General features: G+C 40.2%; 1 protein-coding gene across 1 annotated transcript in view; it reads left to right on the top strand.

Annotated features, from left to right (window-relative positions):
• SMIM38 (small integral membrane protein 38) overlaps positions 1–24,184 on the top strand; it is a 36,513-nt gene extending 12,329 nt beyond the window's left edge. Inside the window, exon 4 of the mRNA XM_054198612.1 lies at positions 241–24,184. Coding sequence (XP_054054587.1) covers positions 10,851–10,982 — 132 coding nt within the window. The 5' untranslated portion in view covers positions 241–10,850 and the 3' untranslated portion in view covers positions 10,983–24,184. The remainder of the gene's footprint in view (positions 1–240) is intronic.
• Positions 24,185–27,583: the final 3,399 nt, after the last annotated feature.

Below are 27,583 nucleotides of genomic sequence, written 5' to 3'. Positions count from 1 at the left end.
GGCTGTGCACAGCCCAGCATATAATTCCCTTAGTATGTTGCCATTGTCCACGTGTCCTGGTTCTCCTGCTCATCTACTGATGTTTGTGCCTCGAAGTGAGGTTTGGTTTGAGGGATGCAGCTGGTGCTCACCTTGGTATGTTTGTAATTCTGTGGTGCTTGGTGATGTGGGCTTTGAATAATCAATCAGAAAAACGTCTTGAAGTTATGACAGGAAGTTTTTGTCTGTTCTTTTCCTCAGAACTTTGTACCATAGGGGAAAACTCCTTGCAGGAGGCAAATATCCTTAATGAGAGTGTATTGTTGTTTGAAGCATCCTATCTCAGCTCTCTTGTCTTAGAGAGGTAAGTTGAGTCTTTTCTTCATTTCTACCCAGACCTGCAATGAAGGCTTCGTATTTTTTTTCTGTTTACTTCCTGCTAGAAGACGACTTGTTCATGGTTGTAGCATGAACAGGATGAGCAGCATTTGAGAACAGCTTATGGATTCACTGCTCCAAATTGAAAGTGGAGTTGACTGATTTTTCCTAACACATCTGGATGTATATACAGGAGCAGGATATTTTATTGTTCTGCTTTTTTAAATTCAAGGAGCAATGTCAATTTCTTTTCGTGCTCCTCTCATGGCCTTTAAGAACATCTCAGACCCCAGCAACTTTCTATTTGATTTATTTTTTCCCTTGAGTTGGTGATAATATGCTTACACAGTAATTCCATTTTAAAATAGTCTTTTAGTCTAGGAATTTCCTTGTCTGATTTCCCTCAGACTTTCCAGAAAAGTTCTACCTTGGCATAAATTTTGCACCTGTGAAAGTTCAAGGAAATCAGTTTAGCTTTTGCTAAATGAGGAAGGGATTCTGCCAAAATTTAGCTTATAATAAAAGGCTAGTTAAAGTATGGAGAGGCTAGTTTCTTCATAATTACTAGGTAGCATGAGTGTATAATCACTTTCCTAAGGAAAAATAAGATTAAATGAGTTTCATATTGCTTATAAAAATGAATTTTTGTTTCTTTGCTCAGGAAAGGAGGCTCATTGCTAACCCATCGTGTTTAATTTTGTGAGCCACTTCTTGTGTGCGGATTTCCTGTAAATCTTGAATAAAACCATGTAAAAGATGAACAAAGAACGAGGAGAAAATTATAAATGGATCCATGTGACTGCCTCTTCTCTAGACATTTTTTTTTTCCTCATTTAAGAAGTTTAGAGGGAAGGCACGGCCATGCAGTGTTTGTTAAAGCTGATGGAATATCTTTCTCCCTCAGGGTATTTCTTTAATCAATGTTTCTTTATACCATTAGGTCATCTCCTCTTTTTCTTTTTTTCGTGTTTGTTTTTTTTTTTCCCTGAAGAAGCCTTGTTTTGTACATTTTCATGCATCCTGACGTTTATTCTCAGAATTATGGCCTGATCACTTCCTCTCTTTTCCTCAAAAATTCTGTCGTTTTATCTATTTTAAGTGCTGGAGCACAAAGATAAGCCCATCATAGTTCTCTCATTTTCCCCAGCAGTTCCCCCCCTCCTCTCCCCGCAATGAAAAAATGAAAGGTCTCATGGTCTTACAGATTTTCTTTATGCTTATTTTGGCCTATTTGCAACCCAAATACATCATCATGCTATAAGACGTCTCTCTAAGGCTCTTGGATCAATTAAAGGTAGCCCTATTCATTGCCAGTACAAACCTTTGCCTATTAACTCTTTCAAAGGGCATTTGTCATCGCAAAAAGCTGTGAATGCCGTCTGGGTTCATTGATTAAAAAAGGTATTGTTTTAAGGCTGCTGAATATCTTAATTAGTTGTAATCAGAGGGTAGCTTGTGTCTGTAAAGTGATACAGTTACCTTTCACCTACTTGCTTTTTTTCTGTGTTTTTAAAAGAAAAAAATCTCAAATGTAATTCAAGCATACTGTTTTTAGGGTACAAGAGGAGTGAGCTTGCTGATCAAACTATAATTTATGACACTTATTTTGTAAAGCCAAATATTTAATGTGGTAACCCAGAATACATCTCATTGGCCTACGATCAGCCAAGAGTGAGTAAGCGGAGCGGCACCGCTCGTTGCCAGCGATCATCCTCCTTTCTTCACTCAGAAATCCAGTGTCTGTATTCTGGAAATGTAGAAATCCCCCCCAGTTCTTCAAGCACTTGCACGTGTGCTTAGCTCGAGCGCGTGAATCGTCTGTTAATATAGAGTATATACAGCACTCGTTGGCAGATCAAGGTAGAACAGGGTAACCTTTTTTAGACCAGTAGTTCATCTAAAACAATTTTCTCTCAAATCATTTGAAGCTATTTATGAATGTGTACCAAAGCGCTGGCAAATTGTTTTAGCTGGAAAAATGTCTCTTCTGCTGAATCAAAACACTTCTTTCAGTAGTTAACAATACAAATCTGTTTGCTATTTAAAGAGACCTTTTCAAAAATTAAAAGCAACTCTTTTCCTTGCACTTTGTGAAAAGTTTTGCTTGTTGCTTTCTTGGTTTATTTTCCTGAGAAAACTACATAGTTTATATTTCTCCTAAAATATTTTGCTCAAATCAAATGGTTATTTACGTGCCTCTAATGGATGCATCGGGGTGTAGGCAGAACCCTTCTAGTCACGTGTCTCGATGGTGCAGCAATGGCTTTTGTCATTTGACCCTCACCGTCTGGAGATGCATTTCCAGGGAAGGTGATTTGGGGAAAATAAGCTTTTCTTTCCATATTTGTGCAAATATCTTCTTACAGGGAGGAAAACCTGCTCGACGAAAATCCTTAAGCTAAGCCACAGGTGGTAGAAATGTGTGCTTTTGAGCTTGAATAAGATCCTAAATACAGTGATAATAATAAATAGCATTTAATTTGTTTCTTTATGGGAAGGGGAGGGGGCACAAATGGTGTCTTACAGAGAATCACCCATATCTAGGTCAAAAAGTCCTTAGAAAATACCTAACACTAGACACATATATCAAATTGCTGGTGCAGCTTGGTCATCTGGAAAGCAGGGCAATGCCACGTCTGGGAACCACCAGACAAATGAATCCCTGACACTCGCACTCAACTTGTGGTTTGCTGGATGAATTTTATTACAGGAAATCCATGCATGCACATGGATTCTCAAGGTAATATGGCAGAGTCATGTAAATGCAAGTGATACTGCATTCAGTCTCTTATTTTCCAGTGAATAATTGTACTAGACAACATATGGCTTGAAGTTAGAGTATGTTTGTCATATATTTTTTTCAGAAGCCAAGACGATATATGCACTTCCCTTGCAGGATAATTTTGCTATACATGTCTAGATTCTGCTTGAAGTACTCTTCATGAGTACTTTATGTTCTTTTTTAAAAAAAAAATTATTTTTACAAAATGCTTCAAAAACCCTTGTCCTGTCTTCAATTGACTGTGTAGGTAAGAGCCTGTTATCATCTCTGTTTCACAGATGGAGAAGAACCGTCTGATAAAGATGAAAATCCCATTTCAAGGAAACGCAAAAACTTAAGCATGTATTTTAATGTTCCTATGATTTTGACATCAACTATTCTGAGAAGTTTCTCTGGGCTGCTGTCAGAAGCAAAACTAGAACATGGGTTTGAGTTGCAGACAGTACCTCAGCCGCAGTATTCCTTGTTGCGGTGTGTGGACGTGAGAATTTTTCTACTTGATAAAAAGTGTGGTGTATGGCATGGTCATACAGGAGACATTTATTTTCATAGTTGGTTATTTAATTCAGTGGTTTATATACTGTGGTACTGATCCCGTTTTGGCGTGGATATCAGTGCAGTTCTAACCTTTTTCTTCAGCTTTGTACATTTTCAGAGAAGTGTGTAGTGTCTTTTCTTTGGTCAGGTGTCTTGGAAACAAATTTAGAGAAATAAATATGCACGTTTCCACTGTAACTGTGATGTGCATATGTATTTATATATAATGGTATTGTGTGTCTTGCTCTATATAACATTTTTAGGTGTCTGTACAAGTAGGAGATTTATGAAGTGTGACTCATTTTTCCTTCTCCACACTGTTCCAGTGGAAGAGCTCAGACTGCGATGAGAAAAACTAGTACACGTTATTAAGAATTCCGATAAAGTAGGCTGAATAAATTTGTTTTCTTTGTGAGCCTTAATCCTGTGTTGTATTGGCTTCTTGGACATGGCTAATTTATTTGGAATTCCATTCTGTTCCCGACAGCATTCCTGATTAGCAGTTTGATCACCCGGAGCAAAGTTACATACCAGCTTTCAACTCTTGTAATCTAGCAGTGTAATTTTTTCAAATGGACTCTTTTCTTTCCTTCTTTGTCCTAGCTCCCTTTCTTTTTGTGTGCAAAGAGACTTTAAAAATAAGCAAGATAACCTGTTAGTAGAATGAAAAACTTGTTCAAAATCCAATATAGTTTGCTGAATGCCTGACTCGGGTCTGGCTACAAAGCCTCTGATGCAAAGTTGAGACCGGAATATGGACACTTCTGAAATCATAGAGAGTCACATCAGCCTGTGCTTATTGTAAATCTAATGTTGTGTGGCTATTGAAAATGAGACTTAAGAAAGTAAGTAATTAAGGAGACAAAGCCAAACCATAAAGCCCAAGCCATTCAATCCCACACCATTTTTATTTTTTTTTAATTTAGTATGATAATGGTAGGTCTGATAATTTGTTATTACTCATGTGGCTTTAACTAAGCTTAGGAAGTCTTTTTCTAGTTATTATTATTTAATAACAACTTTATTGAATGCAATCATATTTTTGATCATCTATTTTCAAATATACCTTTCAGATAATGTAATTTCATTATTAAATATACAAATAAGCTTGGGAGCTGTGTCAGTGCAGCATGTGAAATATTTACCTTCCATCACTTATAAAGGATAAGTTTTTTCAGTAATTGTATTTTGTGGGTGGTGTGATACTATCTTCGAGTTCTTTCCGCGCTCTGTAGTTTGCCAAAGCACATTTTTGCCTATGGTAAGTTTTAAAAACTTCATCCTTTGACTTCATTTGCTAATTAAGTTTGTCATGTGCTGGACCTTGGTTCGAAATTGCAGTTGCATCACTGTTCACTTCTGTCAATACCGGTTTACGCTGGCATTGACAACAAATGATGGCTGGGAAACCCAAATTTAATTGTACACCAAAGGCAGGATTCGACCTGATTTCTTTTGGGTAGAGCACAGGAGGTTCCCTCTAGTTCTCTCTAGGTTCTCTCATCATCTGAGAGAACCTAGAGGAAACATAGCATATAGCAGCCCCCTTCCGTATGTGCTTCATCTGCTGAAGACATGTAGTTACAGATGAGAGGGAACTGGGTTTTCCACCCTGTGACATTTCTTAAGGCCCCAGTCTGGTTTTGTACACAGCGAGAAGGAAGTAAGGTTTTTAAGTCATGAGAGACTTGGGAATAGCCCAAAGATCGGTGGCCGCCTCACTCATCAAAAGACACAAATTGTGGTTTTATGCATGAGCGCCTTGATGGTATAATGTTTTGAAGAGCTTAATCTGTCTTTCTGTTTTGTTCTGATCTTGAATTTTATGGATCTGAAAAGCAGCTCTTGACAAACATTTCGTCAAAACTGCAGCGTGTTTTGCCGGATTTCTGGTTTTGAAAAACTGGCATTTCAGTTGAAACGTTGTTTTGTCAAAAATAATCGTAATAAAATTTTCTACTAGATTGATGTGAATTCTATGAATGGAGTGGAAAAAAAAATAAGAAAAATCCACTGATGAAAGAAAAGCACTGAGAAAGTGTGGTTTAGGGATAGATGCCTTATGTCCAATTGAATTCAGTGATAATTCCTTAATTTCACCTGCAAAAATCCAGAGGTTCTTTCCAAACAAAAAATCATGCAATTAACAAAGTGTGAAGACTTAGCAACTTGTGTAGGGTCTCTGACAACTAAAGAGAGAAAGGGACTTCATAATTGCTTGATAACAAGCTATTCCAAATGTTGTAACATAAATTCTAAATATTTATGCGAGGCTTTTTTCCTTTGGGTAACTAAATATTTTTGTATTTTTATGTTCGTTCACCGTTAGGTGATACCCATATCCATTCTGGATATTACTGATCTTTTAAATGATGGTTGTGATTAAATATCATGGCACTACTTGCTACTTCTAGATCATGTTCTGATCCCACTCCTAACAAGAAGTTCCTGTAAATGAAAGGGAAATGTCTACTGCTGGGCATTGCAGCACACAGCAGCGTACGGAGGTGACAATGGAGTGACAGCTCCGTAACTGCAAAGGTCTCATCGAGTCTTTTTTTTAAAATACAGATCTCTCCAGGTAATCACTTCGAAGACTGATTTGTAAGTTTTTGTTTCATTTCCTCCTAAACCTTTTCCCTCACTTTTATTATTGTTTTTCCTATGATCTGTGCTCTTTCTTTGCTTTTAAATCTCCCTTTTGACTGTGGTGTCTTTGAGGATGAGCTAGAGTTTTACAAACACTTCTGGTTTTATGGACACTGAAGTTATTCTTAAGGGAAGAAATATGTAATAAACAAAGTATCTTATTTCTGTCCTTGTTTTTCTTGATCATGGAAATGGGCATATTGAACCGATTGTAGTGGGAGTATGTTTGCTGGGGATTTTCCAGTAGAAAACCAGTGGGGCAGGTGTTTGCTTTCCTTTGACTCAATGCAACATTGAATGATCTTGATATGTGCATTTGTTATCACAAGTTATTTGAAGCAGGAATTGACTTTGAATGTCAAATTTTGTCCTCTAAAGCTTTGAATACCTTGATCTGCCCCTTTGTAAGTGGCATTTTGTTTTCAGTGCTGTGTAGAATGCCTGTGCAGGAGATTTCCCGTATGTAAACTGGAGCAAGGTGCCTTTTTGACTCTGATAACTACAGAAGGCACGTGATTCTGAGAGATAAGTTCTGGTCTTGAGTTTTTCTTTTTTTCTTAACAATGAGCTGGGAACTTCTCGTTAGCTGTGCCGACACATGCAACTCTGCTCTTTTCTTTTGTAAATATCCCGACTTTGAATGTGTGGTAAATACAGTAAGTCTAATATCCTATTTTTTATTTCTAATTTATTATGTTTTGGGATATATTTCAAACTGATAATAACAGTGGATTTTTATTATTACTGTTGTATTGTCTGCTTTGTTGCTTCTAAATTCACTTGGTATTTTAAAATTTTAGAAATGTAGTGGTATTTTAGGGGATAGACTGCTTTGTAGTTGGAACTGGAAAGTTAGATGGGAAATCTGTTGCCTTACGAGTTAAAGGTCATCAAGAATGCGTAATACATACTTCTGGGTTTTTTTGCTAAACTACCCTTCAATGGGTACTGATTACCAGGACAACTAATCGTGATAATTTAAAAGCAAAATATGGAATTTGTCTTGGAAATAATTTCAAAGTAGAGTATCTTAATAAATATTTAAAGGAGAATAGGGTAATAATGTTGGTTATGTGATGAGAACATATGTTAGTAATAAAATATCACCCATCAGGAATACTGTTCCATCATGCCATTGTTCTCTAGAGAGATGATTAGTTGAAAAATGATTTTAACAAAATAAACTCTGAACGGAGAGGATGCTTTTATGTGTGATACAGCACACATTCTTTGGAAGGGCAAATCATTAAAAATGGTGCCAGGCATTAGGAACATCTGTTGTGTGAGAAAGTACATTTGTGAAAATCCAAATAATAATTATCAATAGATAGGCTTTGCATAGTGCTTTTCCTCACTCAGTCTCAAAATACTTTACAAAGGAGGGAAGAACAGCTATCCTTATTAAACTGCATTTCCTAAAATGTAGCCACACAGTGTTTTCATCTGGCACGTAGATTCGCCTTGCTTATGCTGTGCCATGAATTTTCTGTGGGAGGAAATCTGTCCTAAGAAGTGAAATCTAAGCAGGAAGGCACTATCCTTCCATCTTCAGCAACTGAAATGCAGCATTCCTTTGTGTGAATAAACATAGTACCTGTGAAGACTGCCAAGTTGACAGCCGTGGCATGTGGAGCCATAGAACTGCTATTGACCAGGCAGCCGTCGTGGAAGCTTACCCGGCTTTGTGTCAGCCTGTCCCAAGCAGATCCCAGCGCCAGGCGTGAGGGTTGTGCGGGTTCTGTTCTGGCTTTGACACCTCTTGGGGAGCTCTGGAGACGGCATAGCTGAGAACCACTTGTGAGCCCGGGGAGGAGGCACCTGTTCACTTGGCGCTGGAATAAACCACCAATTCGTTCCACGTGTGCCCTTAAATAACCAGTGGGCTTCTCGCTGCTAACAGATTGAACTGGGGTTGATGGCCAAGGCGTAGCATGTGCGGTATTACGTGACAGTCCCATTAGCTAATATTGAAATTGGTAAAATCCTGCTGGTGGTTTTCAGCGATCCTGCTAGAGTATGGACTGCAGGATTGCACCAGGGTAAAGGAAGATAGTTGTCACAAAAGATAATCTTTCAGGTACGGCAATCACATCCATCCAGAGGAGACAAATATGTGCTTTTCTGAAAAAAGGGCAGGTATCATTGCCTTGACCAATACATTACTTTACAGCTACAAAATAAGCGAGTTGCCCAAGTGAGTATGTAACATAGAGCCCTTGGTTGTGGGCTTACAGTGGTCATATTGTAGCAGATAGAGCCACTGAACAATTTGTCATACCGTTTTTCCTGCTTAAATCCCTTTCAGATGAGATGAAGACTTCCTTTCTCCTCATCTGTGTGGATGTAGGTCTCTTAAAAAAAACAGGTTAGAGAGACAGCTGTCAGGAATGGCATAGTTGATCTTGCTTTAGGGCAAGCTGATAGACCTTTTGGGGCCCTTTCGGGGCCCTTTCATCCTTTTTCCTATAACTGGAGATCACCCTAATAACATATACCTGTACATATATTTGTTCACTTCAGCCTGCTGCATTTTTTCAGCAAAATCTTTGCTAGTTGAAAGGAGTAGTCCCTTTAAACTCAGCATCTTTTGAAGTCTGTAGGTATAAAAAGACACTCATTGTTTGGAGCACCTCCACAAAGATTCCTTCTTAATCCTGATTGTGTGTACTCATCCCTTGGTTGAGCCTTCCTGTGCAGAGGAATTTGAGTTGATTCACATTCCTTCATAAATGCACATAAAGTAATGCATCAGACTTCCTTTCCTTTTAAGCAATCTGATCAGTTCTGACACTTTCCAACTCCATTAAAAAATCCCTGTAGTAGTTAAGAGCACCCATTAATGGGAACAAACTCCTGAAACCCCTTAAAGTATTTGCTTTGCCATGCCATTTGATCGTTTACAAAGACTGGAGCTTTGCTCATGATACACCGTCAATAAAAGGGAATAGACTATTTTTTTATATGTATTATAATGTAAATGTATTTGTGTTGTCCTTGTAGAAGGCAATGTGTTGACTCTCACGAGGTTACCCCAATCAGGACAAATTTGACCATGAAATGGTCTGTAAGAGAGTAATGACACTCAGGATTTTGGTATGCCATTTGGTTTGATGCAGAGATTTGAAAATCAGGGAAGCAATCCTGATGCTGTGCCTATTGCTTAGACCTTGTCCAAGTCATTTCACTTACTGCTGATCCTTCATGTTTTTGCCTTCACAACTCCACTTGTCCAGGTCCAATCACTGAAGTCTAGGCCCAGACAAGGTATTACTCAAACATCTATAAAAGTTTCTTGTTTTCTTCTTGAACTAGGTCCTAGAGTTTGTACTTGTTCTAATGGGTACTTGGCACTAACAGGGACCTCAAGGTATTACTGTACCTATTGCCTGATTTTAAAGGAAAAAGAATGTAAAATTCAGAGAGCTTTATGTCTCTGAATCGGGCTTTATTTTCTTTTTAGATGGAACGTGTGGTTTCTGGGGAAAGGAGCTTGCTAGTTGGGTAAGTTCAAAAAGATCTTAACAGTTCCAGTAATTACTCATTTCATCAATCCATCTATATTTAAAGTGAGCTAAACCGAGTTCTTTCCTATAATGTCTACTTCAAATAATGCTGCTTTACATTTGGAGAGCCAATTGAGGAAATACAACATAATCGTCCAGGAGTTTCTTTTCCTTTTAGTTCGTATAACTCAGAGACTTGCTGTAACAAGAGCCCTTCTTTCTATGAAACCTGTTTAACATATTCAACTAAACAAACTATCTCCTAAAGAAAGTAGGAGCATTTTGTGTGTGTGTCTTGCTCTAGCATTGGCTCTTGAGGACATTTCTGCATTTGTCGATGTACTAAATGAGCGATGCATTTTGGACAGCTTCTGTGTTCTGATTTGCTTTGTTGTGCTTTTTTTTTTTCTCTCCCCCTCCCTCCTTTCTTCCCCTTTTAATTTGTCTAGGGGGAAAAGAAAAAAACAAAAAGCTTCTCCAGTGTTGTTTCCTGCAAAGACCATTCTTAAGAGCTCGTTGGACAGCGCAGGGCTCTTGAAGTGATAGCTAATTGGTGAAAGAAAGGCCCTGATTGTCTTGAGGGAGCTGGAAAGTGCTGCGTGTGCTGCTGAAAGGGACTAGGGAGAAGGTGCCTGGTTTCGCTGAGCAGCTGCTGCTGGAGATGTTTGGAGATTACATCAGCATTGGAAAAAAGGGGCAAAAAAAAAAAAAAAAGTCCAACTTCACAGAGACGGAGTTTATGGAGGTTTTTTTCCCCTTTCCAAAGGTCTTCTGACAATACTGTCATTGTCGATATAAGAGTTGTTAATTCTTTATGAATAGCACATGGGGCCTCTTGACTAAATAGTACGTTACATGTCCCAAATCTGTCAGCTGGACTCTTCTCTCACATGCTAGTGAGATCACTTTGATTGGAATGTTACAGGAATTGCTGGGCTGGCCGTGCAGAACTGAATACTGCATTATATAATTAGATCTCCCAGAGTATTTTTTTCGCATTACCTCATTATTCTAGCTTAAATATGGAATCAGTCCTTTTGATGATTTTACTAGTTGTAATTATATTAATACGATTCATTTTGTGGTCCTGTCTTAGTGCTTATATAGATTATAAACTGTCCCGAAGGTTTCCTGACACAAGAAAAGAAGACTAAGAGACTTCAAAAGGCTTGTTCAGGTTTGAAATGACAATGGAGAGAACTGGATAAGGTAAATGGAGCTAGAGCAGATTTTACCTTGGGATCTGATGAGAGAGAAATGACCTGTTGAGACTGCAACCGAGTGAAGATTCTTCAGAAAGCCTCATGCTGACAGAGGGGGAAAAAAAATGACAACTGATTGAGTCAAATGACTTCCTGTCAAACGCAGGCATGAATTTGTTGTTGGGAACAGACTTTTGGACTTGTGCCAATTAAATGATCTGGACAAGCTGGAAGGAATCCCATTGCTGGGCAGTCCAAGACTGCCAGCGACCCAGTCTCGATATGTGAAATGTGATGGCGTGCTGCCTGCTGGACTAACTGCTGGTCTGTACGTTAAGATGTCAGCTGCACAGCCTGCCTGGACGCAACAACTGACGGTGCCTGAATGAAGCTGAGGAGTACTGGCCCAGTTCAGCATCCATGTGTCCTGCTGTGGACTTGCAGGAGTGGATTTTTACCGGATTGGCTGGTTTGTTACCAAATTCCTCGTGGTTCTTCCTGGTCGGTCAGATCTGAAACTGATTGAATGTTTTTAAATGACTATAACCTGCTGAATATTCACATTTCTTAGCAAGTGATGTATCTGAGTACCAGAATGAGCTGGATACCACTGGAATAATCTGTTCCATGAAAAACAGATTGGTGCTGCAGAGGTGATCTGACTCTAGCTGTGCTTCAGCAGGAAGGAGGGATGGGGGACACACGACAGCATGGTATGCAGTGAGTTTTGGCTGCAAAGCCCTGCAAGGTACCTTAATTTCTAGCCTTTAATAAGGAGCTTATGTGGACACTGAAGGATTTGGCTACTTGCCGAAGGCCACAGAGATTTAGGATTTCTTGGTTAACTCATCTTGCAAATTGAAATGTTGTTCCAAGTGAACTGTCTGATTCAAGTCAATGTTTTACTAAGACAAACATCCCAAAATCTTGCTGCATATACAACTCAATTTAACATCTGCTCTTCAGAACTGAATCTTTCTACAGTAAAAGTAGGAAAATTGTATTGCCTTGCCTGGAAATGCCATATCCTTGGCCCTGTCACCTTTTAAAAAACAAAACAAACAAAAACCAAACAAACACCAAAAAAACAATCAAACAAACAAACAAAAACCCCAAACCGCATCCTTTTTGGGTTGATAAATTTCTGTGTCACATAAAAGTGAAGGTTGCCGCTTTATAAACTGTCTTCTATACCTCTTGGTAGCTCACATGATGATATCAGAGTTCAACCTAGGTAAAGCCCCACAGCGTTCCCATAAAGAGTTTCTGGACCATTCCTGACTTACACACTCCTACAGGCTTGTCTCATTAGTAGCTGTTAATCAGCCCTTATCACTTTGTCTTTTGAAGCCTCCTAAAGTTCAGACATGAGAGCTGGTATGTGTTTATGCTGTGGAACAGGGTAAATGTCAGGTCAATTGATTTCAGCCTCAGATTTTATTTATGGTGGATGACCAAGCTACAAAACCGCTTGCAACGCCTGAAGATGCATGTCATTGACTTGAAATCTAGCCAGATGACAATAAATTAAATGTAGATGTAACTAACCCCCTTGTCCATTTCTGTGGTTCTTAACTTTGATGATGATTCTGTGCTTTTTTTTTTTGTTCCCGACACTAGTAGACCACAAAGGGAAAGTGAAATATTGTCTACTTGATGTGCAGACATAACTTTGATAATAAGTAACTGGAAAAATAGGCGCAGTGATCCATTTTTCTTCTTTTAGTTAATCATTGCTATTCTTAGCTGTTGTATGCAAAACAAAGCTTGTAGATAAATTGGTAGTGCCTTTAAGAAACGAGTCATCTGATGCTTTGTAGTGAAATTGTGTTTGACAGTGTCATATTCAAATTAGTGTTTAAAAATATGGATGTAATGAGAATGGGTACGGGTGAAGTTGCGTGTTAATGCCATTAACACTTGGTGATATATGGAATTTACGCTTTGATTCCTTTATCCCTGCAGAGCAACACCTTAAATTTTCCATGTAAACCAGAGAGCATGGTCTTGTTATGGAACACACTCTTACACAGGCCTAATTTTCATTGCCCACTGTGGCAATGGTTGGTAAGGCTGGTGGGAGGGAATCATCAGAACGTTGTTAAACCTGAGCTGTCATTGCCATTCCCCTTATTGACTATGGGGAAAAAGAGGGCTGGTACTGGATGAACTTACTGTTTGGTAGACTCAGTGAATGGTGGGTAACTATCCTGTAGACAGCCCCTGTCCCAAAACTGGGCACTGGCCAGATACGGGGAACAGTCTGTCGGTGGGCTGGTATTTGTCTATTTAGATCATTTGATTTGCACCTCACTCTGATCATAAGAATGGTTTGGCGTAATAGTGCTCTGCATCCTCTACAGGTAGAAGTGGCTGGAACCCTAAGGTGTTTATTAGAATGTCGAAGTTTTGCAGCCAATTTAAATAAAAAATATGTTTTGACTAAAGAATTCACTGGGATCTTGTTACATATTAAACTTCTTATGCATTCGAAGTAGTTTTAATAGCATCTTGGTTAATTCCTGTGGATTCATGTTGGTTTTATGCACTGCTGCAGGACCTTCTCAACATGGGAGGACGCCCTGTTTATGCTGTCATTACAGATTTAGGGCTGTCACACTTTGAAGAGTGTGAAGTATAAAGGAAAGGAGGATCTTCCTGTTTATTCCCATAGGCATTTTCCCTTTCTCTTTTCATAGAGATAATAAAAATCTAGTCCCTCTGAATGTCGGTCTGGTATGATGTGAAAGTGTCTATTAATATTTCTTGGTGTGATCCTATGGAGCACTGTGCCAAGGTGCCTGAACGAAGAGAGAGAAAGCTAGCTCTAGAGCTGAAAGAAATATGGCTCCGCTCGCTGTAGTCTGTATTAATGTGTCTTGACTAGTCTTGGGCCCAAAGCCGTGTCTCTGCTGGTCTGTGCCATGGCGATAAACCAGCTGGGCTGGCCATGGTTTGGTTGGCGTTGCCCTCTAGTCATTGTAGGTTGTGTATGCGGCTGCTGCACTGAGCAACCACATCGCTGGGGTACGCCTGGCCCCGCTCTCACGTAGCAAAGACTAGAGGTGGTTTGGGGAGCATTCCTTGAGGCTCTGTACCAGTTGGAGGGGGCTTCCCTCTGCCCCCTAAAAACTTTAGGCCAACTCATATGGAGTGTGGGAATCCTCTGGCGCTGATAGGCAGCATTGTGTTATTCCCAGGAGTTGGTGTGGGAAGTCAGAATTCAAACCAGAATTGTTCTGTTGACTTGGAGGGAGCTCACCTGGAGCCAGCTTCTGACCCACCTTCTGCCTGAAGGAGCCGCAATGAAGGCTGAAGTTATTTTTCGCAACAAATGGTGCATTTGGCCCTGCTTTGTGCTTCCTGAAGTATCCTCAAGGAACTCTTCTGGCATCCGAAAGCTTATGGTGTCTTTATGCTTATTAGAAATTTTGTCGCAGATGGGTTGGTTTAATTCTGTTAAACTCTGATTTAACCATATTTATTTTTCCTTCAGGAAAGTATAATATAAAGATAATATTTTTAAATTGCAAATATTTTTTTTTCAAATGTAAAAGTTAAATTGTGCCTGTGCTTATGAGTTACTTTCTTTTTACTGGACGGAGGGCAACAGAAGAAAGAATTTTGGAGAATAACTGCTTGAAGTCAAATAGTGGTAGTTTATTTAAGATCCATCTTGAAGTTCGTATTTTGATGGGATTTGAGTGGGCTTGACTGGAAATAACTTTGGAGTCTTTTAAAATTGATTCAATTTCATTAGGTATTTAAGATACCTACGCTCCACTGATTTTGTTTGTGTTTAAGGATGCATTTAAAAATAAATATGTGTTTAATGGCAATTTTGAGCTTTGGACAGGTGAAGATTGCAGTGTGGAGCCCCCTTTCAAGACGTGAAACAAAGGTATATGTAAAAAAATAGAAAAATAATAGCTAAATACTGTGATGATATTAAAATCCTTATTGATGTAAAATTAATTTTACTTTATATGCATAGATTAAAATGCACTACATATAATTATATTCTGTATGTATTTATTATTTTACATCATTAAAATGAAAACAGTGACTAAAGTAAGCATGAAATCTATTGGGAAGAAAACCCACTTCTTGTTTTTAGACATTATCCTGAAGAACCTCGAAGATGTGGTTAGATGCTGTTCTGGTTTATTTTTGGAAACTCTGCCAACAGTCTTAACTACAGATTTTGTCTCGCACTGAGTTTGGTACCACAGTACCACTGTAACCAACATCTAACATTGACCTATTGAGGCACTCCTAAAAGCAGGTGTAATTACAGAAGTTTATAAGCCACTTGTAATGCAGTTAAAAAAAATAAAATCTCTAATATTCTACTGTTACTCATAAAATTTTTGCTTTGTGTGAAATGATTTCTTGAGACTTTTTTCTTATCTAGTAGTGTGTATATATATATGTATAAATAGAAATGTATTATATATCGAACAAAAATTGAACTGTGTGATGTACGGATGTAGAAATGTTACTGTGATATTGGAACCGAATGCTTCTTACGTTTATAGGATTATGCTTTGTGTTGGTTTTAGCCAGAGATTTGAACAAAAGTATAGAAGTCAGTATGTAAAAGTACTATCTCTTATTTTGTGACTACCTTAGGAAGGTTATCGTAACTCCCATGTCTCAATTTCCTCCTCCGTAAGATCAGGGTTATAAAGAAGATTTGTGATATTAGGGCCACTTGGTAAATGTTGTAGAGAGTTTATGAGCTTCGGCTATACACGCTTGGCAGTAAGCGCGTACAGATGTGTGTGTGGATGTGTGTATAGCCATGTGTGTGCACATATATTTTCATATAGAAATGTTAATATTTGAATATCTTATAGTAACAGCCCTTCCCACTTCAAGCTACTCAATCTTGTGTAGTTCTGAAAGAAAAATTACAGATTTAGCTGCAGAAGTAACTGACATTGCAAAATGTCATTTGCTTTGGTGCATGTTAGGATTGTGTTAATTTAGGGTGACTGTTTTGCTGGTACCAGTATAACCAAATCTGCTCCCAAACCAGATAGCCATTTTTCAAGTGCCACAATTGATACTTTTTCTTTTTTTTTGCCAGGGCTCAAAATCTTTCTGAGCCGTAAAAGCTCAGTTGGTTATAAATATCCTGTCCTCTGCAAATGTCATTTCTGTCTGACATCCTGTAACGTGCAAAAAGTTGGCATTACGGACTGCATTATGGTATGGAGAACTAATTACAGATAAGCTCATGGTCTGATGCGCATAGAATTATTTTAATCGATAAATATAATTACACAATTTTATTTTGCAGTGCCATTACAATGGCATCCACTTAAACAATTACTGTCAAACCATGTAAACCAAACTGCAGAAGGACTCCCTTAAATGGATCTGGCGATGCAACAGGTGGTCTAATTACTTTAGGTAGGTCCATTACAGCAAAATTCAGAGTGGAGAAGCTGAAGACACAAGTAGGGCTACGGTTATATTGACTCTCGCAGAAGGAATCTGAACAGCTGGGGGCCCCGTGGCTCGTCCGCCAACTGTTTACGATGACCTGCCACATCATAAACCGAGGCTCGGGGGAAATCTTGTAACCAGCGCTGCTGCCCGCATTCGTGTTCCGTGGCACAGCCCCAGGGAACAGAAAAGTATCATTACAATCTCTCTATCGGGACTCATGTAGGCATCATATTGTTGGACACTTAAGTGGCAGAAGTCTTGTCCTGGTTATGTTAGCAGGAGCCCAGAATTACTGCATAAAATGCAGTTGGTTTATGCTTGATTGTCACCAAAGTGGGTGACCTTTATAGGGTGGCCTTTTGACTCTCACCACAGGCAGGGCTAGTAACAGCATCTATTACTAAGGCTGCCAGGCACTTCCAGTCCTAAAGGCCTATTTTTAGCTGTTCACAACTTTGTCAAAGTAGCTTTTCAAACTAAATTTTTCCATGTTGCATTGGGTGTCTGCCTCAGGCTGAATTCTCTTCAGAAAGTTTCAGCCAGAACAGTTTAACGTCTTCCAAGAACAAGATTAGTGCAAAATACATTGTTTTTACCCATGCTGAAAAAAATATTGGCCATGTTTTTCTCTGAAAAGATGTAGTTGTCCCATTCCGGGAGATGATTTCCGTGCCTTCCCCCTCCTCCCGTCAGGAATATGTAATTCTTGTTCACATGAAGGAAATTACGTATCTACTGACTTCAAATTCAAGGGGGACAGGACCAGATCTGATGTGTGGAAGGGAGGATAAGGAAATTGGCAGGAAAAAAAGAAACTATAATGAGGTTTTAGGTAGAGAGGGAAAGTGGACTGTGCATAGTTGATGAAAGGCAAGTGGGACTGCACCGTGTGGGAAGACTGGCACTCTGAGTGAGCAGTGGAAGGAAGTAAAGAGGGTGGACAGGAGCTGCTGGGTTGGTGGTGAGTACCCAGGACTGTTCGGGCAAAGGGACTGGGGCAGAAAAATAATGGGATACTAGGATGGAACTGAGGAAGGCTGTGTGTAGAGATCGGATAAGGAAGAGTATAGTAGGGAGAGCTGGAAAGAGGCAGAGAATGATGCTGAAACAAGAACAGCTAGTGAAGACATGGACACTGTGGCTGGATATAGGGACTGAAAGCAAAACCTGTGTAGAACTGGGCAAGTGGTTGACTGAACACCAGGCTGAGGTAGGAGACAGACTGGATGAAATTAGGATAGTTAGGGCTAGCAGACAGGACAAAAGGGGGTCTGAAATACATGCTAAGGCTGAAATTGGGAGGCTAAGACTTATTGAGCAAAGTGATTTGACCTGAAACAAGAAGTCCAGGGAACTCTCAAAGGAATGAGCTGGATAAAATGTCTGCTGGGTCACCCTCCCTTTAAAATATTCATATAAATCCTGGGACTCAACCTTCACTGTTTTTTGTTTATCAGCAAATTTCTGTGAAACTTAGTGTCAAAAATTCCTCTGTTCCATCTACCACTCATCCTCCAGCATAAAGTGCTCCGGATCTGCATGCTCCGGTTTTGTTGGTGAAACACAGAAGTGTCAGTGCAGCATTGTATCCTGAGCATCTGCGGGGCCATATTAATAGGATGCAGCAAAACCGAGTGCTGAGATTAAGACAGTGATAGAAATAAGGCTTTATGTGCGATTTTTGTTCTGCTCCCCGAGTATTATGATACAGTCTTACACCGCACTTTTCCACAGGTTCTTTTGCTCATTTATTGCACAGGTTGAAATGCCCTGGGACTGAAGCTTGCAGAAACAATGCCTTGAATGTTCCAGAAATGGAAAGATGGAGTATGAAAGACAGAGCTTTAGGAAGACTAAAGTTTTGAGTGCGGTGATGAGGAAATTAATTCTGTCTTTGCCTGACATTGAGTTCTAAGTGAAAACACTTAGAGATATGTTTTCTTTGCTTTTTGGCTTCTTAGCTGGAGATCCTGGGTCTAGCACTAGCAGCTGCAAATTGTCAGATTAACAAATAAACTAGTACCAGTTCAACAAATAAACTGGTACACAGAGAATTCAAATTCTGAGAATATGAATTGAGACATCTAAAATAAATAGATGCAAAAAGAATAATTCTTCTCTACTTTGGTTTCTTATTGCAAAATGAGATGATGTGAACATAACAAAAATGTTAATCAACATCTGCAAAAGATATAAACATTAAAGGACATTCAGAAGGAAATTAATTATTCTTGCACAGGGGACCAGGCTCTAATAATGAAGAAAACATAAGCACTCCTTAAGCAAACACTGTCCATCCCGTCCACTGAATGTGGCAGGAATACCTTGGAAAAATAATGTACTTCGCAAGTGGGTACAACAAAATGCAGGGAAAATAACCTTTCCTCCCCACGTGTCATAGAAGAAATGGATAGTTGCTTCTCTATAAGCTGCTAGTGGGCTCTTAACGTGTCAACTGGATTAGGTTACTCCAATGACATGAGTGGCCAGATATGTCTAGTACCGCTGAGTTTCTAGATCCAGTTCACACTTGACTGTGATAGATGCAGAGCTTCCAGCACTGAGATGCAAGTGCTCTTGGTGAATACAGAAAACAAAAATAAGGGAAACTTACATTGCAGAGAGACATCCAGAGCATTTAGGTATGCATGGGAGACTTAGTTTTGCATGTTGACCTTAGATCCCCAGACTGCCTATCAGTAGTACATGTCTAAATCCTTTTTCTGGAAAGGCTCGGTTGAGTTTGGAGCCCAGGTCCTGTATTTAAAGGGATGCTTGAACTTAGGACTGGCCTACGTAACTTAAGAGACAGTTTTCCTGACTGCCTCCCGTTTGAGAATTGGCAGCCTTAAAACTCTTAATCAGATTTTCTCATTGATACTTACGAAGTGGATAGTCTCTCTTTTGTTCTTTGAAGAATACATTTTTCTTTGCCACCAGGTTATAAAAAGCCCCAAATAATTACTGCTGTATTCTGGGAATTATTAATAAATAATAAAATCTAGAAATAGATATTTCTCCTCCCTAGTCTTTGTATTAAGACAAATTCGTGATAGAAGGATGCATCGAGGGCTATTAAATGCAGGAAATCCTTGTGCTACAAAGTGTTGAAAGCTGAAGAGGATATTAAAGAAGCATCACTATATGCTTGTCCTAGTCTTAGTTTCTTCTCAGACATCCACTGTCGATCGTGATGGGAAACAGTGCAGAGTTAGTCGATTCTGCAGGGCTCTTCTCTACCAGTCCAAGACACGCTCTCTTTGCATCTGAAAAATAAGACTCTGTCCATTATATTATTTACAATTGGTCAACGGGACAAATGCCTTCAGAGGGTTGGAAGAAATGTCTTCTACTGCCTTCTACTGTCCTCAACAAAGCAGTGTCATGCTGAGAGGATGACGGTGAGAAAGATGACAGTGAGAATTATGACAGAGAAAGATGACAGTGAGAATTATGAGCTACCTGAAGATGTGTCTAATTTAGCACTTTCTATACCAATCCCAGAGCAGGTACCTCCAGTAGCATACCTCTGTGGCTGCGGTAGTTGATGAGATATCTGATTTTATGTCTGCGCTCACTGGCTCTTTCTTTAGACATGCTTTCTTTGGCGCGCATCTCAGACCGAATATAGCGACTTCCAGATTTTTAGTCCCTGCAAAATGTCTCCCACCACGCCTACATTGAAAAGGACGCAGGATCCAGTTAGCTAATTTGTTCCTAGGCAGTTAAACTGCTTTACATGAGCTCCAGACCATGGAGTAGATTTTACATACTATTTTAAAAATATGTGAACAGTTGTGTAGGGGGACGTATCTGTATCTGTCTTGGAGTGATAATCTAATTGGAGGTCGTCCTTTGTGCAACCCTGTTAACATTTTAGACTATTCTGGGAAACCTTGTGGCCCAAGTACTATGGAATGTAGTTAGGAAAAACAGTGTTTTCTCAAATATTTCAGATGTGGAATATTTATTTTGTAGCCAGAGAAACTTGTTTTGTTGCCAAGCAACTGACCATGAGTAGGGTCTGCTGCCAACTGTACTTGAAAAAAGGAAAAAAATCTACTTACCTCTCCTCAGGCTGCATGTGAGCATTTACAATGCAGTAAAGAGAAATTTTAAAATAAAATCTGTGTGACAGGTTTCACTGTAAGTAGCCTCAGGTTAGTTAGGTTGTTTCCCTCTGTCTTCCCCCGAGTCATGTAGAATTGACAGAAGCAGCCACTAGTGAAAATATTGGTGCAGGAAATCCAGTCACTTTCAAAAGCTTTCCATTTTGAAGCCTGCTTCATCAGCACCCTAGATAATGGAGTTTGATCGTTTGCTCTTTGCTGGGCTTCTGGTCCAAAAGCAGGCAAGGACCTTAGGTACAACTCAGAATTCTGCTCAGATTGTTTTATTGACTCGATACATTCGCTTGAGCAGGCATCCCGCTATTCAAGTATTGTTTGTTTTAGAATTCAGGTACCCAAGCTGGTTTTAAGAGGAGCTACAGATGCTCAGCTTGCACTAAATGGATGAATGTTAAAATGGGACGTAAATTGCTTTGAAGAAAGCTTATAGTAATGTAGTTCTAACTGTTTCAGCACAAGCAAAGCGCTCCCTTCTGCACAAACCTATTGAATGAAAAGTACCTAGTCGGGGAGTTGTCTGTTAGTAAACTAACCTGCCCATTTCACTGGACTTAGGTCGAGTAAACAGTCATTCTGAATTAACCTTGGTGGTCTTGAGATTCACTCCTTGCAGTGGGTATGCCTGTAATGAACACTTCCACCTCCCCTTCTGCCCTGGGGCACTTATCAGCTGTATTAAAGGGGAAGAGAGTTCATTAACTGCTCCTTTAAAATGTAAGTGTTTGGCCACAATAGAAAGTGCAACCCCCCCGGATAAACAAGAGAAGGGGAACATTAATGTTGCTTGATATAAGAATCAGGCTTGTAGCTAAGTCTTATGGAGAAGTAGGTCGAGAAACTATAAAAAGGTGCAAGACAGCTGTGAAATTTGAGGGTTTAGGAGCAGTCTCAGTGATATTTTGGAGCTTTTAATGGGATATAAAAGTACTGTTTCTCATAGCATGGATCTTTTGGGGTTTCTCAAAGACATCCAGGAAGCAGCTGTTTATGCGTTTCCAGTGTGTATTAGTTTATCTTATCTTTGTTGTGTGTATAGCACAGTTCCATGCTTCACTGCCTACTTTGGAGATGTTGCTTGGGTTTCTCTCAGGAGAGGTCAGATGTCAAATTCTTTATGTTTTGCAGTACAAAAGGGGCTTGCCCATGATGCTGCTGTTCAGTCTCCTGAAGCTTCCTCTCCAACCTTGGCTCTTCTTTCCATGTTGTCCTCCTGCTTCAGAATAATGCCTGTCAGTTGACCTCGTTTAGCAGTCAAGGCTCCACATGGTGGCATCACCTGTTCTGCAGCTTGATCTTCAACCGTTGGTGGAGATTGTGTGTGCACATGTTAGTTTGGTTAATTTCTGTGACCACAGATAACTTCCAAATTATAGTGTTATGTGAGGCATTTTCGTGGTTCTTTCGAATTAATTGGAAAGTTCAAGTAGTGGATTACTTCAAAAAATGCTATTTCATATTTGTTTCAATTGCGTAAGGATGATTATCATTCTTCAGTAAGAGAGGGAAAGATTTACTGAACATGAAGATCGAGATGCTTACCACATTTCTGGTGTGTTTGGGGAAATTAATCTCCCCCAAACTCTACTCGTTATGTTTTTCTCTAGCTAGGAGTATGTGTAACTTTTGTGCTGATGAGTTTGAGATTTTTATTAACATAGCTTAATTTGGGAAAAGTTTTGAGGTTTCAGGCTGGATTCCAAAAATGCAGAGTTATTCAAAGTGTAGTTCTCCACCATAAAAACAGCTAAATTTACTTTCGGGGCAAAATTGTGCATGAGTATTGGTGATGAATTCAGTTTTTCTCAAGTGTTACCGTAATATTATCAACAAGAAAATAAATTCAGCAGTACATAATGAATCTGAAACATATAACCTTTTTGATATAATTATATGCACAAATACATATTTACCATTTACAGGCTGTGGCATAGGTTGGACAGCCTGTGATAATATTTAAAATACTTTTCAAGGATCAGTGTTGGGAGCTGTGAGATGTCTCCTAAAATACAAGGATGATAATTTGTGTGCCAGTAATGCCTATGTGATTCTGACTGGGGATCCTCTATGAGTCATGACTAGGTATATGCGTGTGCAGAAAGAAAAAAATACGCATTTAATACTATTTTGATTGTAGTACCTCACACTCTGAAAACGTAAGATGAGCTGCTGTGATATTGAAGTTTATAACCTCCAAAGAGTACTACAATAGAGTCAGTGTTTCTCTGCTCTTTGCTAATTAATTTTATTAATTTTATACTATCTTGTCCAGTGGCCTGTAACAGAACTCATCTGAGCAGCTACCAAGACAGGAGAGGGAGAGAATAAAGAAATGCCTTCCTCTCCTTCCAGCTTTGTTGTTCTGTGGCAACACAGCTCAGGATTAAGCAGCTCTGCATGCAGGAGACAAGTTGTGTCTATGCAAACCAAACCAGGAGGTAACTGACTGCGAGAGCGGAGTTGCATTTTGAAAGGACACATGAAAATATGAGAGTTATTGTGTCTCTGGATGCCAGAGACCTTCAAAAAGGAAGATACTAATTTGTCGAATTCAAAAGGTGCAAAAGTTTTGATTAAAAATTTTGTTTGGAAAGATTTCTTTGTTTCCAACCTGAAATTTAAGCTCAAAATAAGAGAGGCCAGGTGTGCCTCGGAGCTCTGGAATGGTTAATGTCCTCCTTCCTACAGCCGCTTTGAATTTGGCAGACCAAGTCCAGATCTCTACCCCTTCTTGCTAAAATGAGAGGTTGACACTATCCCATGCGATTCTTGTGAAGTTTTAGCTGTGCTAAACTCTATCACTGTCTCTAGATCAAAATTGGAAAGATGTCTTTATGTGGAGTAAAAGGATGATTTTTTTATTATTATTTATTTATTCCTCTTTTAAATATTAACCTTTCTTCATCAGAACTGGGGCACTGGTTCCTGCCATCTTCTCCTTCAGCCCACTACCTGGGAAGTGTATCTCCAGGAGATACCTCACAGGCTGGGACTAATGCCGCAGTCTAGTGTTGTGTGTAGAAACGGAGGAACCTCTCTGAGATATTTTTGTTTCCTTGTCTTTAGATTACACTCGAGTCATTTAGAGGAGAGCTGAAAATCTTGTGAGTACTTATGCAAATAATTGCTCATTGCATTTCTTATGTCAACAAAATCATTGAAAAAGATGATCTTCTGAATTGTCAGTTACTTCCTGATGTTTACTTCCGTCGGTGGAAATCGTTATATACCACAGGCTGTATTTTAGGGAGTTACATGTACCAGAGATGAATAATTTCTCACAAAGTTGTTGTGTTGCTGATGGTAGTGGAATTATTTCTGATCTAGAACAGGAAGCATACGTAGAAGGGAGGAGATATTCCTACATTCTATTCAATTTATTTTTTTTTTCAGTACAGGGAATAGAACTTCCCAGATTAAATCAATTATTGACATACCTGTGGTTTGTACTAAACATCAGAATTTCAGGTTAACAATTTAGCATCTTGACCCTCAATAGTATGGGTGCATGAAGAACTTGGAGCTGTACTTGGTATCTAATAATTAATGAACCTGTTTTCCCCATTAGCATGCAAGTTAAAATTAAATGAATGCTAAATAGAATCATAGAATCATAGGGTTGGAAGGGACCTCTGGAGATCATCTAGTCCAACCCCCTGCCAGAGCAGGGTCACCCAGCGCAGGTGGCACAGGAACGCGTCCAGGCGGGTTTGGAATGTCTCCAGAGTTGGAGACTCCACCACCTCTCTGGGCAGCCTGTGCCAGGGCTCTGCCACCCTCAAAGTAAAGAATTTCCTCCTCATGTTGAGACGGAACTTCCTATGCTCAAGTTTGTGCCCATTACACCTCTTGTCCTGTCCCCGGGCACCACTGAAAAGAGCCTGGCCCCATCCTCCTGACACCCACCCTTTCAGTATTTATAAGTGTTGATAAGATCCCCCCTCAGCTGTCTTTTTTCCAGACTGAAGAGACCCAAATCCCTCAGCCTTTCTTCATCAGAGAGGTGTTCCAGTCCCCTAATCATCTTGGTAGCTCTCTGCTGCACTGTCTCCAGCAGTTCCCTGTCCTTCTTGAGCCGGGGAGCCCAGAACTGGACACAGTACTCCAGGGGCGGCCTCACCAAGGCAGAGTAGAGGGGGAGGATGACCTCTCTCCACCTGCTGGCCACACTCTTCTTGATGCAGCCCAGGATGCCATTGGCCTTCTTGGCCACAAGGGCACATTGCTGGCTCATGGTCATCCTGTTGTCCACCAGGACTCCCAGGTCTCTCTCAGCTGAGCTGCCCTCCAGCAGGTCAGCCCCCAACCTGTCCTGGTGCATGGGGTTATTCCTCCCCAGGTGCAGCACCCTGCACTTGCCCTTATTGAATTTCATAAGGTTCCTCTCTGCCCAGATCTCCAGCCTGTCCAGGTCTCTCTGTATGGTGGCACAGCCTTCCGGTGTGTCAGCCACCCCCCCAAGCTTTGTGTCATCAGCGAACTTGCCGAGGGTGCACTCTATCCCCTCATCCAGGTCATTGATGAGTATATTGAAGAGGACTGGACCCAGTACTGACCCCTGGGGAACACCACTCGTCACTGACCTCCAACTAGACCCTGTGCCCCTAATCACTACCCCCTGAGCTCTGTCTTTCAACCAGTTCTCTATCCACCTTCCTGTCCATTCATCAAGCCCACTCTTCCTAAGCTTCCCTATGAGGATGCTGTGGGAGACCATGTCAAACGCCTTGCTTAAGTCAAGGTAGACAACATCTACCGCCCTCCCCTCATCCAGTCATGCCATCATAGAAGGCTATCAGATTAGTCAGACATGATTTCCCCTTGGTGAATCCATGTTGAGTACTTCTGATAGCTTTCTTTTCCTCCACATGCCTTGAGACGATGCCCAGAACAAGCTGTTCCATCATCTTTCCAGGGATGGAGGTGAGGCTGACCGGCCTGTAGTTCCCCGGCTCCTCCTTCTTGCCTTTTTTGAAGACTGGAGTGACACTGGCTTTCCTCCAGTCCTCAGGCACCTCGCCTGTTCTCCAGGACCTTTCCAAGATGGTAATAAATAACATAATAATAAAGCATGACAATTTTTTTAATGACAATCATAGCATTTCAGTCTGTTTCCTGCAAATGTTTTTTCACCACCAAAAGCAGCAGAAATCTTACAAATAATATGCAGATTGTGGCTGCCTAAAGATCCAGCCTGGAAATACTGTTCAGCCATCTTCGAATCTTTCCGGTTTGTGTCACATAGTCATGTGCTGAGGGAACAGAGGTAATACTATCTGATTTTGCTGTCCAGTCCTAAACAAGAATAACAGTTGATGAAAATATGATCCAGTTTGGTGTTTTGCCCAAATCCATGGTCAAAAATATAGTTGCACTTATTTTTTTTACAGATAATTTTGAATAACAGGCACGACAGGTTTTGTAGGATGGGGCACTGCGTGCTCTCTCTTTTGATCACAACAGCTATTGAAAGCATTACCAGCTGAAGCTTGCTTTCCCACCACTAATATGGGCACAATATGGTGGTTGTGGTATATTATGTATTATTCTGTTCGAAAACTTTTTGTACTTTGTGCTCTTAGTACGTGCTGTGGCTGCTCAGAAGGTTGTTATTAGTCATCCTGGCTCTGGTTCTTGGCAATGCTGTAGTTAGTTTGCACTGGTCTACTGGATCTATACAGTGAAAGACAGTCTATGGTCAAGGTCATCCTTGATCATAGATCAACAGTTTCTGTGCTACATTGAGTGCAAAGCTATGAGCAAGGGAGTATGTTCAAAACATCCCAACAATGCCAGAAAACTGCACGAGCTCTCGGTGACTGACAGCTGATGTAAAGCAGAACCGCTCTGAAGATGCTTTTACACTGGATTTTGACCTGGAGGAGAGCCAGTCGCATGGTCTGGGGAGCCCTGGTGGTGTGTACCTGCCTTGGCTCCGCTCTGGGCTCTTTTTGTGCAGTTCGAATGCTGCTGAGAGCCTGGCTCAGTGAGTATGTGCTGGCTACGGCGAGACTCTCCTTCTCTGAGTACTTCTGTGTGCTGCATGCACATCGCTTGTGGCTGGGCTGCAATGAATATATGTATAAGCTATAGCTGGCAAGCACACAGCTGGTAAATAGAAGAAATAGAAATGAAGCAAGTAGTAGACATGTGCTTTCATGCTTCTCGTGGTTCGCAGGTATTACTAACCACATTTTACAATAAAATTTATTGGTGAACCTAATGCAAAAGCAATATTAAGTCACGTATCTGCTGAAACGCTGCTTCTGTTTTTTCCAGGTTTGGAAAGTACTGAAGTATTTGTATTTTCCATAAAAGATAGTGTTCAACAGTAGTGATAGTTCATTAATAGACATTTCTAGTTACTTGATCTGTCCCATTTTCCCTTCTTCTGTCTTCTACTGAGTTGAAAAAAGGGCTATGTAGCCTTAACAGTCACCTGTGGAATAGTTAGAGCAAAGTGTAATATTCTGAGGCTCCACTTTCCCAAGGCTTCCTGAAGGAGTCTCTGTTTATCATTCAGCCTGCACTGCCTGTATTGGGTTACACTAGGAATGTGGAAAGCTGTATGGGAAAATCTGTCAGGCTGTGAAAAGATTTCAGGCTTTGAAATTTTATGGAGCACGCTTGCTAATGCACATTCCACATTTCAGGGTGTCTCGCTACCCTCGCTCCTTGCAAGGATGTGACGTACATCGTGGAATATACGTGCATGTTTTGTTACAAGGGCTACTGAACTGATAAACAAGGCCACAGACGTAGGGAAGTTACAGAGAGAGGAACTCCCATTAGGGTATAAATTATAGTGACACCTACTAGCGTTGGACAGTTAAGGGTCAGTTGCCACTTGTAAAACATGATCTCTAATATGATTAGGAGCACCAGTGTAACTCCTTTTCCACAACAGCATTCCAGTAAAATCCCAGTTTAGGAGTGGGGCCCGTGTTTTTCCTATATACAAGTAATGGT

This window comes from Rissa tridactyla, chromosome 4 (genome assembly GCF_028500815.1).
Source record: "Rissa tridactyla isolate bRisTri1 chromosome 4, bRisTri1.patW.cur.20221130, whole genome shotgun sequence".
Classification (NCBI taxonomy): domain Eukaryota; kingdom Metazoa; phylum Chordata; class Aves; order Charadriiformes; family Laridae; genus Rissa; species Rissa tridactyla.
This window is presented reverse-complemented; position numbering and strand designations above follow the sequence as displayed.